Source organism: Diadema setosum, chromosome 10, assembly GCF_964275005.1.
Source record: "Diadema setosum chromosome 10, eeDiaSeto1, whole genome shotgun sequence".
Classification (NCBI taxonomy): Eukaryota; Metazoa; Echinodermata; class Echinoidea; order Diadematoida; family Diadematidae; genus Diadema; species Diadema setosum.
The window spans coordinates 2202450-2219712 of record NC_092694.1 but is presented as its reverse complement, the minus strand read 5'-3'; the positions used below and the strand labels follow the sequence as shown (position 1 = coordinate 2219712).

Genomic DNA, 17263 nt, shown 5'->3' with positions numbered 1-17263 from the left:
TAGCGGGTCACAAATGAACTCTCCCTGCCCATGTGCATAAACTGGAACTCTGACCTGGCTTATTCTGAACATTTTTTGTTGTTATTGTTCTTTTATTCAGTTGATATCTCCCTCAAAAGGAATTCTTGTGACCAAAACAATGCAGGGCAAAAGTGGCCATTCATCCTGTTGAAGACTATTCCCTGAGTAAACTCGGGCAGGTGTCTATGGGAAATGCGTGTTATAGCAAAATCAAAATCATCCTCAACAGTCGTGTTAAAGTCCTACATTGTACTTCAGAACCTCCGGCAGTCCTGTTCACATTTTTACCACAGAGACGACAGTAATCAGACCAACACAATGTGTTTGTGGGCGACAATTACATGGTTTATTTCAATCACAGACCATGAAAACATTGTACTCCTTTCATTGTGTGCCATCTCACAGAGTCAAGGAAACATCACAAAACATGATATCTGTGGTTCAACCATTTTGTACAATTTTATCATGGATGAAACTAAAGAGTCTGAATTACTTCATTTCATACTTTTTGTCTTTAATTTCTTGGATACTACGCAAAAGATTCCCATTATTTGCTTTTGTAATGCACAAAACTGTACTCTAGAAGTTCAACGAAAGATGTCAGATGAAAGTGAAAATCACAAATTCTGCCTGGAAAGCACTGATTAGTTGAAAAATGTAAAAATCAATGTTCAATTCTGTACAAAGTTCCTTTTTTCCCCCAATCTTACTTTACCAAGAGATGAGATGATATGAGATCTGGCTATAAGATAAAAGCACTAAGGTCTTGTACAAGACTAATCAATTTATGGCAAGATTACTCTAAGCAACTTCTTCAACAGGCTACAATGTATCTTTTCTTCATTAAAATTCAATGCTACTTGTACATACTTATACCTTTAGAGACAGAGAGAGAGAGAGAAGAGAAGATTGAGAGAAGGAAAGATAGAGAGGTAGAACAAAAGAGACACAGAACTTAAGAAGAGATTGACAGCATGTTGAGTGTGATACAAGCTGTATGTTTGCCATGCTTAAAGATATAACATGTACGTATACACAGGTTGCATTATTTAGCTCATTTGACTGTACAATGCTTTGTCACACTAATTCTAGAACACAGCAATCTACTGGGAGAAGAAAAAAAAAAAATATGCGGAAAAAGGCAAAATGCCGTCATCTTGGAAAATGCCTTTTTTCACAGTGAATTTGAGCACATGCTATCAACAACATTTCTACAACTGTCACAACATCAATTCTTCAATTTTCCAAGTTATTTCTATTTTTTTCAATGCTAATGTGTTATTACTAATATGTCATGTACAGAGAGCCAACAATTTTGGCTAACACATTTTTCTTTTCTAAATCTTTCAAGAGTATTCTCTTCAGGCTAGAATTTTTAATAGATAGAAGCAAAATTATACACAATCATTACAGGAGGAGCATTGATGAAAAATTCTACTTGAGATAAAAAGTTTTGATACATGATAAACAAAATCAACAGTCAAAGCAAGATTTTACAGACTATATCTAAATTTACATGAATATTTGTACTTTTTCTTAATCATTATTAACAGATTTGTTAATCCATTTTAAATAGACACAATCCAATAAGCAGGCTTCACATCATAAATGGATACTAAAATCCTATCCCATAGACATGACACGTCACTTTTATCAAAGGTACTTTAATACCCAAACTAGTCAAAGACTACTTCTCTTTTTCTCAAATTGACTACAAAAACTTCTCTTCCAAGATACGTAGGGTTACGCCGATTGACCTTTAACCCTACATGCGATGGTTACTTTATTACTTCCCAAGAAGAAGAGGGAAGATCACACAGGACACACCATGCCCAGACGTCTCTGCTAATGTCTTATCCCATCATAGATGTTCTATGTTATGTTACGGCGTATTTGCCGTGGCCATCAGACTGCAATAGTTTGCTTGCTTGCCGACTGCAATCTTCTGTGATGACGTTTTTCATGAGCAGCAATAGTACTGATTTTAGTAATTACCAAAGTCTAATTCTTGGGACAAGACCTTGAATTGGTTCAAAATTATGCAACTGCTATCCCCATCACAAGAGAAAGAAAAATGAAAATCCACACTCAACATTGCAAAGTTTCTTAACAATTTGCAGAACATAGATAAGAAAACTGTGCAATTTAGAAGAGCCAGATGTTAAGTAGGTCTTTTTTAGAACACAAAATACAAAGTAAAAGACAATGTAAATGACTACTCAACACCTTATAATAAAACATTATCTATTTAAACATTCATCACAATTTACCGCAAATGGCTGCATAATGTTAACATAACATTAGTGACACAAATTAATATTATACTATTCATAATTTCAGTCAAGGAGAAACAATTAAAGGTCTTATCACATCAGTGTATTGGTCTGTAGACTGGTACAAGTCTTATACAGAAACAATTTAACAGCTGATCAAGCAACTGCTCAATATTTCAAGGTTTTCTAACAAAAACAAACAACAGAAACTAATTAACACAAGAATGAACTTTGGGTCAATACAGGCAGGTTGGCAAGACACTTCACTGCATATTTGCCCATACCTGAAGTCAAACATGGAAGATTACATAAAATGTAATCATATTTCATAATGCTTGGCTGTGCTTTTACCTTACATAAGAAGTCTCTCTTGTAAAAGGTTTCTGCTGGCTTCTTGTACCACATTAAATCTACTTATTTGTTCTTAAACTGTCTAATTGTCTCAAAACACAATTGATAATCTGGATATTTGAGACTTGAGCATTACAAGGCTCAGTTCATTGAAAGTAAGCATATCCAGGAGCTCAGTGGGTTTCTCTCATGGAAAAAAAAAAAGAATTCTTCCCCTAAACACTACAAACATATTCAAAGACAATTCAAGCCAATGAAGGTATGCTATTTCTTGTGAAAGAAATAAGCAAGCTAAAAAAAAGCTTCATAGCAAATTGGCAGTCAAAATTGGTGCACTATTTACAAGCACGAAATCAGAATGGATTTGATTTAAATGAAACTGCAACAGAACTGCAGGACATGGCCACTACATTCTTCATACTTCAAAACAGTAACAACACTGGGAAGTTTGTTCCATGTTCTTCAACCATATTCTAACTATAGTTCTCTTTTTGCCTATGGTATTCAAATAATTTCATAGAGTAAAAAGAAATATTACCTTTTAATCTATGTCTAAACATCACCACAGTAATATAGCCCACAGTTATTACATATCTAATTTTTGACATGAATGATTTTCTTTTTCCAAAAGGGCATGTCTTACAATGCTCATGTACACTACTTTTACTACCATGCAGATATTATGAAATATTTTTCAAACCAGTTTCTGCCTGTAAAAGAAAGTGATCATTCCAATTTATTCAATATTGAAAAATAGTAAGAACTTTAAGTTAGTTATCATATAAAGCCATTCCATATGGCAAAGAAAGTGAATTAGGCAGTGTGTTTTCACCAACAGTCTTTCCTGTACATAAAACATGCATACAAATACACCTATTCTTTAGTAAGATATAATCACTTGGTAGGCAATTGATTAGTCTAAAAAAAAATTCCATCTAATTACTGTTAAATTACCATTTTGCCTATTTCAGTTCTATTACATATACCAACAAAAATCAGTAGGCTGAAATTCCTGCTTTACAACTCTGCGGTCTCACTACACTGATTCTGTTTTGTGGTAGTTATTATGGCATGCATACAAATCCCTAGAATGCACTACACTTGTACTTGATTGACTATTAAAGTAAAAGACGGTAATGATACAAAATAAATGCAAACAGCAAATGATAATTTCCATTCGTCAAACCAGCCAGGGCCACTTTGCATGTGTATCAAGAATACACAAATCATGGTAAATAAAGAACAGAAGTTCATAAAAAATCAACAAAAGTTCAATTGAAGCCTTTATTGCAAACTTAAAACACTTTGCCACTTTGAACACAGATCAAAAAAACAACAAAACACAAACCAAACTAAGACCCAATACTTCTTGTGATTAGTGCCTCTTATAATGACAGAGAACAGAATGCAACATCTACTTGTGAGAGAGAGGACACACAGGGGGCAAAGATTTGTTTAACACTGATTCATCTAAATTGGGTCAGAGTAAGGTTTTCACCACCATCAGATTCAAAAATTTCGAACCACAACCGTTCTTAACTACAAAGCTGGCATGTCTGTGTCATGGACAGTTCTTACGAAGAAGTAAATCCCAACAGAAGAAAGAGTAAAACCAGCAAGAAATCCCAACGGCTACAATGGATCAAGGGACTTTTTTGCTGGTATAGAAGGGATGACACAGGGGTGCTTCTACACTCTATGCATTGGTATTGTTGAGGAGGGTCAGGGGGCGTTGCAGTCAGTCTATGCATCCGTAGCATCCTCCTCCACATCACCATTAACCTCCTCCCCCTCCTTCTGGATCACGATACGAGTGACTTTGAAGTCTGGATTCTGATTCTGTTCCTCGGCCAGGGTTTCGGCCAAGATCTGACCGGATGGACAAGAGAGAAAAACAAAGAAAGAAAAGAGAGAAACGGAGAGAGAGAGTAAGAAACTGATTTGTATGGAAGGTCATTTCATTATGTGATGAATCACTCTCAAATACACCGTACTCTGTACTTTGGTTATTGGGGCTGAATTTCATTTTATCTTTTCATTACACAGTCATTACTGAATGTTTTATGCAATTTGCATTTGCTCTTTTGAAATCCATAATGTCCACATATGGAGGAGGGATTATGTTTTGCTTGCCTTTCTAGGTTACTTTTGGCTTTCTTCCCTAATAAGGTGGTCACATAATAAAGACTAATAATATAAAGTCTCCAAAAAAATTAAAACAGCAGGTAACTACAAATCAATCATATTTGTAAACTCCTACTGAGTATAAACAGCAAACAGTAGAGCATCACTGAAATGAACCATGAAATGGTACAATGTACATAAATAAGTGTTGATCTTACCAAGAAGTTTTCAGCTTTTCAAGATGTACACCTTTCCCCACTCTCCTTCCATACTACAAGATTTTAATATACAATTCATACAGCACATTCATTGCTTTCAACTATGGCATCTTCCATGTAAAAAGGATGCACACACACAACATGCCTCAAATTTATCAAGCAGCGACATGCTCTTGTGTTTCTCCAACATCTCTACAAACATACAGTCAAGATGCACTCTAGAAAATGCCTTACTATGTTCATATCATCATATTTGTGTTTTATATATATATATATATATATATATATATCTTTTTGTGCTATTTTGTGCTGCTAGATGTGGTAAGATTATCATCAATAAGATGATGATAAGAATAAAACAATTACTGAATTTGTACTCATTCATATTTCTGTCTTCCCTTGTAATGAAATTCGTAAACAACAAACCAAACTAAAACTTATGGATTCTGATGAATATCAAGGGAAAGAAGACCTACAGGCATACATTGCAAAATTGAATTAAGATGAAGTATTTGTGAATGTTAGAATTCCTTGAAGGAATCTTATTCAAAGCACCTCCTTCCCTTTCCTTTCCATCTCAAGACTTATTCAAGAGGGTTGAAAATGCATGTCATTTCAAACTTTTGGTAAAATTCATGACAAAATGATTTTAAATATCATATATCTGCCATGTATATGACGGCCAACAAAAGACAAGTTTTATGGAAAATATAGTAGGATAGGATGATTTTTTTTTACCCCTGCTGCTCTTGAAAATATCTGACTCATGAGCACACTCCATGACCATTTCTGACAAGGTAGAAACAATGCCGATGCTGTGTATGTCCACAACATGTACAAAGATCTTGGTGTGTACCCTTGATTTCTTAAAACACAGCGGTTTGACATATGAAACATGATTAATCAGGAACTATCATACGGTAATTCTTTCCAAGCTTGAGGGATGCTACAAAATAAATCACATGAAATGATATATCAGACACATTGATATTCATCTTTGGCATTTCTACCTTTGTTATGAGGGTTTAGGCCGATACCCCAGCACAAACCAAAGTTGTATCCAAGTTAACTCCACATTGACACAGGACATAATATTTGGCCACTGCCGTAATTCATATGAAAACCCTTATCTCTTTTCTTTTCTTTGTTTTTCCAAAAACATTTTGGGTATTTGTTCCTCCTGTTGATAGTACCTTTGGCATGATACGGTCATTGTTTTTAAACTTTAGAAGTATACAGAACTGCAAATCAGGATAAGTGATGAATTCCTGGAGAGGATATTGAGCACAAACCCAAGCAAAGCAGCACAATCAAGCAGAGCAGTATAGAACCACACTATGTTTTTGATGCACTGTATAGTAACTGCAATGCAATGCAGCTTCAAAGTGAAGGTTTATTTCAAATAAACACAGCACACTTTGAGACATGCTCCTCTCTGTGAAGTGATCTTTGGTCTGTGGTTGCTGAAATACCCTGTTCTCTTCTGATTCCAGCTGAAATTCACTCTACAAAATATCACTTATTACTGAGATCACAGTATTAATTCATCCCCATATGTGTATGGAAACTCACATACATTACAACACAAAATGCTTTGGGCTACTACTGCTCAGACAAACAAGCACAGCCTTATACACAGGTATGGGTAGCATGGGGATCAGTTGGGCTACTCCAATGAGTGGAATGGGCTTTTTCATGACAGCTTTGGGCTCTTTTTTTTTTTCCTCCAAGCCAGACAAAGCAGCTCTCTATGACATACAAGCAGGATCATGACAAGGGTGAACTGATGAGGGCGCTGTCTACAACAGGACACAAAATGCAAGGAAGGGTGAAGCCAACACATCAAGTAACAAGGTGTGATAACAGTCATGCAGCTGGACGGTCACTTGAAAGGTGCAGGAATTCAACCCCCCTCCCCTCCCTTCCAAGGAAATTTCACTCAAAAACAATTCTGATCAAGTTTTTAACAGAGATTTTTCTTTTTGCTGTATTTTGTCATATACCAACTTTATATCATTTTTAGAATAAACAGTACTCACACAGCCAACTACAGTGAAACCAACACTAAATATCAGCTTCTGGTCACACTTGGTCCATGTTCATGTTACACACCAACAAGACTGTTCTGTATTACACTCATGAAGCTAAATTTCTCTTCACCATATTTTTTTCTTTTTCTTTTCTTTCTTTTTTTTTTTTTTTTTTTGGTTGTTGCATATATTGTATTAAAGTCACCAGGGAGCATTTTATAAAGCTGTTCTTAGGCTAAGAACAACTTTAAAAATGACTGGTGATCAGTTCTTGTGTTGAATTGTTAAAATTCTGATAAGTATAGCACATCAGAAGGTGTTCCAGTCATTCTCTACCTTTTGCTATGTGTTTGTTTTAAACCTGTGACATGGACCTCTTTGTATTTGCATACAGCACTGGTATACATTCTTATGTATCTATTAAAGGGTGTGTACAGTTCTGGTCGAGGTGAGGATTTAGCTTTTAACATTTTGCGAGATATTCAGAAACCACTCTGTGAGATGTCAAAGAACATGCAATTCTAAGGGATATCAAAAGTTTATTTGATGAAAATCAGTTTTGAAATGGCTGAGATATCCAAAATAAGGTGAAACAAAGAGATCCTAATAAAAGCGTGGCCTGTCGCCTTTTATTATTATCACTCTTTTTTTTATATCTCAGCCATTTAAAAACCAATTTTCATCAAATACACGTTGAATCCTTCTTGAAATTGTATGCTCTTTCATATTTCATATGAGGTTTCTCATTATCTCACTTAGGAATGTTCAAAACATGAATCCCTACCTCAACCAGTACTGTACAGTCCCTTTAACCCTAACACAGACTGCGATGCTTTATCTATAAAGTATTAAAACTAGTTTATTTTCCTTCTATACTGAGTTAGTATTTGCTCAAGAAAAGTTAATATTCTATTTACTAAAATCTGATATAATATCAAAGAGAAGTGGTGTAAGCTGTGTATCACCTATAAACAAAGCTGTGAAATATGTGACTCCAGAAGAAAAAGTGTTAATAAACATGTACCATAACTAGTCATAACCAGGCAAATAAACATATCAAAAAGGAGTTATTTTCTGTTCATATCTAGTACAAGTATATCACATCGTGTTAAAGAGCTCCTACACTGGCATAGCTACTGTGCAGTTATTGTGTACTTCTTGTTGAAAGGGAAGGTAAACCCCAAGAGCAATGTGGATTGAGTGAAAGCAGCAACATTAGTAGAACACATCAGTGAAAGTTTGAGGAAAATCGGACAATCGATGCAAAAGTTATGAATTTTTAAAGTTTTGGTGTTGGAACCGCTGGATGAGGAGACTACTAGAGGATATGACGTATGAGTGGACAACAATACAAAGAAAATATAAAGGATATTCAACAAAAATTCACTTTTCTAGAATTATGAAAGAGCAGTGGACCAACCGCTTTCAGAAAGCAGGGGGAATAATTGCTACCCTTAACATATGTCAATATCAAGTTGATGGAATTTGTAATTTTCATGAAAAATGGATTTTTGTAGTATTTTCTTTATATTTTCTTTATATTGTAGTCCACTCATACGTCATAACCTCTAGTAGTCTCCTCATCCAGCGGTTCCAACACCAAAACTTCAAAAATTCATAACTTTTGCATCGATTGTCCGATTTTCTTCAAACTTTCACTGATGTGTTCTACTAATGTTGCTGCTTTCACTCAATCCACATTGTTTTTGGGGTTTATCTTCCCTTTAATTTTCATTCTCAGGCTGATGTTTTATATCTGCATCATTTTCTCATGCCTGCTTTTAATGGTCTCCAACCCATCCATGCCAACTGATAATATCACTATCATTTGGCTGATGGTGCAGTTTAGATATCTAATACCTTGGCTCACCATTGGGAATCTCAGAGAAAATCATGATTTTAATCTGTATTTCATCATTGAGCTTCTTTTTAGCGGGGCAATGTTTGTTGCATTTGAAATTCTACCCACCATAAAAAATAAAAAGTACACGTAATTCATGAATGAAGGCGATAAAAGACATAAACAAAAGCTCAGTGATGATGTCAGCGATTTCAGCCAATGACGAATAATAAGATGATCATTCGAATGTCAAACCATCATTTCATAAGGTGTCTTCCATAGCACAGCAAACTAGCTTCCCTGGTCAAAGAACTGTGGCAATGTTCTCAAAGAACTCAGCATCAATTGACATTCACATTACTTTTTTTGTGGACATTATTCACAATTTTGCAATTTTGCCTCTTTATCTCGACGTATTGAACACTTTTATGCCTGAAAAACACAAATACACAACACAAAGATAGTAATGTGACACCAATGGTATAATTTTGACCTTAGAGCTCTTTGAGGATGAATCGCAAGGATGTGATGGTAATACACTGACTTTAAACAGGCTCAGAATTCCTTTTAATTAAATAATACCCCTGATGCCATTTTGAATTTGCTGCTAGGTCTTCCCCCAAACCAATTTTCTCATTCTTTCACAATTTTTTTAAGTTTCCATTAGTAGTTGTGGCTGGTCAGTAAATCAAATAATTCTGACCAGGCCAAGTGCTTCAAAAGTGAGTAAGGACTAACTATCTTAGAGTGACATGGTGCATTCAGTGTATCATGCTGTTGTACCAAGATGTCTTCAATTTTTTTCTTTTTTAATTGAGATTTCTGCAGTCCATCAGGAATCAAACTGTAAATGATGCACATTCATGACCTCTTGGAACTTTCGACTTTCAACATTGACTTATTAACTTGTTGAGGACAAGTCCCGAGTATACTCGGGCAGGGGTCTACGGGAAATGCGTGTTGTAGCAAAATCAGTCCGTCCTCAGTTGGTTAAAGGCTAACGTAAAATAACTGAAGTTAAGGACAGAAGTGTTGAAAATTGACAGCTGCTTTATACTGGGTCAATGAATTTGCAACATGTACAGATTCCCTGAGTCATACCATGCCAAGAAAAAAAATGACTAAAAACACATCAGAACACGATCCAAGCCGGCCGCTCGCCGTTGGGGGCGGCAAAACATTTAGAGGAGAATCTACCTGTCCTGTTTGAAAATGTTTGCCTACGCTACATCTCCCCTGTCAAACGGACCTCTAGATTGGAGTGCCTGGATCCTGGGATAAAACATGTCAAACAAAGCAGTCTCAGCATGGTCGAAATGTGGAAAAGATGGGAAAAATATCATAAATATATGATTTCAGAAAATAAAGTCAACCAGACAGTTGAAAATTGCTGCTAGGCATACGTACAAGTGTGCAAAGATCCAGTGTTTATGAAATGATAACCGTGTCTGTATACAGGTATGTTATGCATTGGATGTATAGAATGCCTGAAATGTGAAAATGGGCTTGCCGTTGGACTTTCATGAATCAAGCCAGCCTTGTCTTACAGGACATCACACTAGAAGGGTAACTCCTCCCTTTGCATTTGGTTCCAATACCGCAGGATTCATCTGAATTGTTAGTACTTGAATTACACAACCACACATTTTTAAACTCTTTTTAAATAGATAATTAACTCATTTTTTAACATGTTTTTAAATAGATAATTCCCACCTCATTAATTGTGTATGTTTGTTTGTTTGTTTGTTTGTTTGTCAACTTGGCATTGTTGATATCTTTCTCTTTTCACAGGAAATAAAAAAAAAAAAAAAAACATGCAGTAAAGTCATCATTCTGTACATATTTTCCTGCAGTGAAACAATGATCTTTAAAGTATCAATCAAATCATGTAAATTGTGCACTCCCGTAGTTTGCAATTTAGCCTCTTACATGTATATAGGCTCCTATATCCATAGCTCTCATATGTATGTATAAGCCCACATGTCTAGAGGCCCTTATATCTATATGCTCATACAGGTTGTTTGCACAGGCTCTTATATCTAACATGTAAATGCTTCTATATGCATCTGTATCTCTTCTTTATAGGCTCTGATATCCAAAGTATTTTATATCTTAGCAGTTTATACCTATAGGCTTTTGAATCCATAGTCTCTTTCATATCTATGGACTCTTATTTCCATAGGCTTTCATATTTCTAAGTTCCTACATCCATGGGATCTTACACACATAGGACCTTACATCCATATACAGTGTACTAATACATCTACACGTGTATGTCTATTACTGGCAAGCATGACAGCAATAAAAATGCAGGGTGGAGTGGATTGTAATGAAGCATTGGTTTTTATGTGTATGTCACATTTGTCACATGGTAGAAACATGCAAACAACATTATACTTCAGACATGGGATGAAATTCTAAATTCCCTGGTCTCTCTTTGGCAAACATGCCAAAATAAAGAACTTTCAAACTTAAAATTGTGTTCACTTTTAGAACAGCAAGCATTAAAATCTATATAGCATCCTGTTTTGGCGATGGGAAAGAGTAAATCCTGATTTTTTTTTTTTTTTTTTTTACCTTGAATTGGGTGCGTTTCACATTTTCTAAATTCTGAACCTAATACAATTTGTAACAATACAATATTAAGAAACAAAAAGTTTCCAACAAGAGCTGTCATATGCATTGACTTGTTGATTTCTGTCTCAGAATCCTCCATCCCCAAAAGATTCTTTGCAGATGAAGTTGACAAGCTTCGAAATATTAAAGTGAAAGGTATTGTTTTTCAAGACAGCAAGTCTACCACAACACGAGAGATGTAGAACGCACATTGAATATGAAATGTGTATTGGATGTAGAGAAATGTAATTGATGTTGGTTATTCATATTCAGAAGTACTCCATGGAGAGAGCATAAGATATTGCACTTATGGGAGTCAGTTTCAAGGAAATGGCCCACTCTTATGAGCCCTTTTCTCCCTTTTCTTTCAAATAAAATACAACCACTGGCAGTCAAAATTTAGAACAAACCATGATCATGAGCAGAATCATCAAAATTCAGCCATGATCACATGACTAAAGTGAATGGACACCGTCCAATGGTTGCATCATTCTAAAACAATACCAGGAATTTGAGGAATCTTTACACTAGTCACTACTACTCTCATATGATGTACAAGCGACAAATGTGCATGTTCTTGTCATATACACCAGATGTCACGGCGGGATGATGTTTTGTGGTGATAGGGAGACAGCGATGGGGGCTGATACCTTTAAGAGGTGAGGAGGGTAAGGTATGGTTCACTTACAGCTTGTATGGTCTGATCTTGGGAGCTCTCACCACCCTGAAGAAGTACAAAGTAGACACACATTTTTTTACACAACCCACCAGCCCCACAATCTTATCATCAGTATTCCGTTCTCTATTGCCAGCTTCCTCCGAGAAATATCAAACAGCCAAAATTCAATTTTTGGACAAATGAAACATATGACGAGAAAGAATTATAGGCTGGCTTTTGTGTGGGTATGCACTGTGGAGGGAATTTTTCCCCTCTTTTCTTTTTCTTCTTTTTTTTTTCAACCAAAACAGCAATATCTCCTTCAAAAAAAAATCTTTGCAATTTGGTTAACAGTGAATTTCCAAAACTTATCTCCATTACCAAACTACAGTGTAACTAGCACGGTGCATATGACAACGAAGATGTCCTTTTTTTGCTAGCGATGAATTGCAATTTTGTCCACAATGGTACGGTCAACATATTCTTACACACATTTTCTTACAAATTTATTTGCCTTCAAATGGGAAAAATGAAAGAAAGAAAAGAACAATGATGTCATGAAAATAGAGATGACATAGGTCAAGGGTTTGGGCATGCTTGACTGACTGGAAACCTAAAGAGGAGTGAAGAGACATTTATATGATGGATGGCTTCACACTGTTAGTAAATGGCTGGAAACAAGACAACACTTTCCACATTATGATTCATGTCTTGGCATCCGAGGAACCTTGTAAGAACATAGTTTTGCACTAAGTTCATGTGATGTTGGCATTTTGAGCACAATTGCTAATAGCTGAGTCTGAGAAGACAACAATAACAAGACATCTATTCAAAAATCAATAATAAAAAAAGTTACATGTGGCACTTGACTACAAAGACATAACAAATGAAAACTCCTTTATTTTTGGTTTCTTGAGATGATCCTCCATCTCAGTCAAAACCAATGAAACACTCAAGCCATTATCCTTTACAGATCTTGATCTTTTTTCTAAACAAATTTGAACCTCTAAACAACCTTCGCCTGTTCAGGTTTGTCTTTTGATACCTCTTTTTGACAATATTCTTATGATTACCTGTATAATTTAGATCTAATATTGCCTATGAACTATTTGTTACATCAGTCCCTTCTAGCAAACACTGATAACTCACAAGACGGAGACACCAGAACATCATGCCCAACAGCTGTGTCAAAGCAGATTTAGTCAACTTGGGCTACATTCATGCTATTTGCCTTCTAAGCCATTCATTCACTTTTTTTTTTCCTTCATTTTTTTAAAGCCAATGACAGCCATTCCCTGCCACAATACGCAGCCAAAAAACACAAAATTTCTTCTTTGCTTGCAATAACAACATTTACAAAACTTTGACAGAAAGACAATGCCAAGCAACTAATAACATTCTATATGAAAGCTAGTCAAATCTGAAGCCAGCAAATAAACACACCATGAGCCCTAAAGGGATTTGATGCTTGCCTGATTTGTTTCAAGATAAATTTGCCTTTGATACAATTTTTCAGAAGAGCTCCTTGATAGTATGGCACTAATGGCATTGTAAATATCTCAGCAAGGACCTACATTGTACAATGTGTACAAATCTTCATACATACAGGTATACCTGGTTTGAATCTAGATACACACTTCAGCTTACACACTACTTTGGTGAGAAATGGCTGAAATTTGCAGAAGTCCGTCAAAACACGGAGACCACATGAACCTTTTGAACCTCCTTAGGATGATTCTAATCAAATCAATATTTCAAAATCACCGCTAAATATGAAATCTGTAAACCATCCTTGTGCAATTTATGCAAGTCTTCCTCTTTGGGGGCAACAAAAAGGCTCTAAAAAATGGACAGATTAAGAGAGAAAAATGCTCTGAAGATTGAACAATTATTACTGAAAAATGAAGAACTGAAGGATAGATAATTAGAGGCTTACACCAACACCAATGGCTCTGAGAACTGAAGCTCACTTCAGCCCTTACATGCTGAAGCAAGCCACTGCTGCCTCTGCAATAACTGACTATCAGGCGAAGTTAAAATTTTGTCACATGAATTGGTTGAACTACTTTTGGAATTTGGGGATCTTTAAACTTGACGCACTTTGGGGATTTGGGTGATCACTTGTACCATTTCAACGACTATGTACACCTGTTCCTAAGAATGATTCTTGTCAAGTTTGTAAGAGTCATTTCTTTCTCTCTTTTTTTTTCTTCTCCTTCTTCTTCTTCTTCTTCTTCTTTTTTTTTTGATAAGCAAATGTAAACCAATGAACTAGTGTTTCTTGTTCAGTGATGTAAACTCCACAAAGTTTGCACATGACAGAAAATAGAGGGCAGCAAACACTTGATGAAAGGTGAAAGGGACAATCACAAAGCCTTGAGCCCTTGGCAGAGGCCAGCTAAAAATAATACAGAACAATACCGCATATGGCTGCAGCCACAAATCATACTGTACTTCAAACTAAAAAGCACTATGTGCGTCACTCTCCTCAGTTTAGAAAGATAACAGCTAAAGTCTACAAAGGCTACAATTTTGCTGACGCATCAAACGTTCACAATCTGGCAAATGTACAGCGCACTGGACGTACAGCTAGAACCACATTAAATACAGACATAAAATCAAGTCTGGTAATCCACTACACATCAAATTTCTCTCCTACCTTGTCATGGTCTAAGTCCCCATCAGCCTGGATCACTATCTTCTTCTCAACTCTGGTCTCCGTCAATTCACCCTTCACAGTCTGTAGCAGTAGACATCGAGCAAAGAATCAACTTTAGAATGAGATGTGCTTTGGTTACAGTACTTCGAGCTTCTGCAAACATGAACCTTTCACAATATTAGTTTTTGTGCTGAGCCAATTCAGTGAATTGCAATTGGTTGTAATTTCACAGACAAGAGCATTTCTTTATATTCTCATAGTTTCAAATCAAAGCGAAATATTTACAGACTTATTTTTGTGTTCTAGTTCAACAGAGAGAAAAAAAAAAAGAAATATATGAACATTTCCTCACAATGAAATATTCTAAACATGCAGTATACATAACTTCTAAAAGAGTTGTGGGAGTGTATCTTACGTTCAGAAAGACCAATGCATTCCAAATATAACCACATCAAGTTTTACTAGAAATGCGAACAAATGGCACTAAAAAAAAAAAAATAAATAAATAAGTCACAGACTTATTATGAAGGAACTGATGATATGAATACCATGAAAGATTTACGAAAATATCACTAAAGACAACCACAACTTTGGTTCATGGCACAGGATTTTTGAAAATTTCCACACTAACACTGCAGTTTCAATGCATACAGAGGCCACCATCTACATTTGACATAAGTGCATTAGTCTATTAAACTGAGGCTAAAGTAAAATCCCTAACTGTATCCACCATACATTTTGCAGGGTTTTCATTTTTGTGAATTCCTGACTTGGTGCTATTTGTGTATTTTACAACATTAAGAAGGATCAACTGTGATAGCAACATTAAAGGGACCTGCATGCATTCATTTCTCCATTCATACTGTCCTCCACAATCACCTCATTTTATAACCATTCGCGAAATTGTTGGGAAATCCCGATTCGCGAAAAATTAGACTTGCTAAATGTATGACTATGGCAAATGCAGTAATCTTCTGATCAACCCTTTCTCTATCAGAGACTACGGACAGTGTGTACAATGCTATGGGGTTTTCTGTGCCAATCAGCACTAAATGCACACAAAGGTACATGTATCACTGCTATTCTCACTGTCTTCACCATTATCACCACTGACCACATCTCTGTCATACATTACCTTGGTGATATGTGTTGTTGTGGTCATTGACCTTGACTCGCTGGTCATCGTCTGGGCACTGATCAGGGTGCCTGGTTCCTCGTCATTGTCCCTGTCGGGCTCCCCTTCGTAGGTGATGGTGGTGTTCTCTGTCTTCACGTAAGGTACGTCCCTCGTTAGCTTGGAGTCATCTTCGGTACTCTGCTGCTGCTGAACCAACATGGCCGTCTTGACGAACGGTGAGGCTTCCTCGACGTCGGGCTCCGCAGCTACCATCATCTCCTCATCCTCATCCTCATCATCCTTTTCACCCTGGTGGGTGTGGAAGCATACGATATCAACATGCAATACGGAGTCTATAGTCAAACTAGCTTATGTGCGAATGTAGGTGTTCTCACTATAGCTAGTTAATACCACTATACCAGCCACTATACTAGCCATGACAAAATATTGTACACTATCTTTCATGATGATTAGATATGATATGAAAAATGAAATGGTGTCCTTATGGTTTATACTGAAATCCTATGTGATGTGACACATTATAGAATAATGAATTTAACATCAGAATTTAACATTTATCCAACAGGGAGGAATATTCTGTGATGAAATATACATTTATTCATCCAAGCAAGGAACATACATTGTACTGCATTTAAGCAAAACTCCCTTCATACTTTCTATTCTATAGTGAAGCAAAGATTAGAAAAGGGATGGCATATCATCTTGACAGATAACTTATCTTAAAAAATACCTTTTTAATCCTCAATGTGCTTTTCTTTGCCAGTTGGAACAAATGTTTGGAAAGTAATTGTCAATAAATTTAGATCACATAATCCCTCTAATCCCTACTGTCTCATTAATGCCTTCCTATTGGACTACAACACATAGCCACACCCGAGTGGACTTGCCTATTTATCCCTAGGTCAAGTTTGAATGGATTACTGAGTGCTTAAGAAAATGCTTGAAAAGCTATGCTAACTGCCTGAGTGCCTGAAGGATCCCTCCCCCCCCCCCCTCCGCCTTAAAAAAAGTAGCCAAACACTGTAAAAGCAACATTTTTGTACTTTCACGATTAATGTCAACATAATACATTTTAATAGAGCTACTTGATGTTTCTATGAAAAAAAGAAGTGATTCTATTGGTAAAAGTGATGTTCAATAGATGGGTGGAGAAAATATTCATAAGTTGCTGGCGAATACACAGTGTGAGGACATAAAATGTCTGATTGTGAAAATTAGTTCTTTACGATGTGAGATGAAAATGACATAGAATGAATCTGAAACCCTAAAGAGGAAGAGAGGATCTTAAACATATCTCCTTTTATACACTCCAGTGTTTTTGTAAAGATCTGTTTT

At 36.1% G+C, this 17263-nt stretch overlaps 1 protein-coding gene across 1 annotated transcript in view; it reads right to left on the bottom strand.

The window, feature by feature from the left end:
* Nucleotides 1–344: 344 nt before the first annotated feature.
* Nucleotides 345–17263, bottom strand: part of LOC140234506 (band 4.1-like protein 3) — a 106166-nt gene continuing 89247 nt past the window's right edge. The window contains exons 17-20 of the mRNA XM_072314547.1: nt 15926–16216; nt 14791–14871; nt 12162–12197; nt 345–4514 (exon numbers count right to left, since the gene is read on the bottom strand). Coding sequence (XP_072170648.1) covers nt 4389–4514; nt 12162–12197; nt 14791–14871; nt 15926–16216 — 534 coding nt within the window. The 3' untranslated portion in view covers nt 345–4388. The remainder of the gene's footprint in view (nt 4515–12161; nt 12198–14790; nt 14872–15925; nt 16217–17263) is intronic.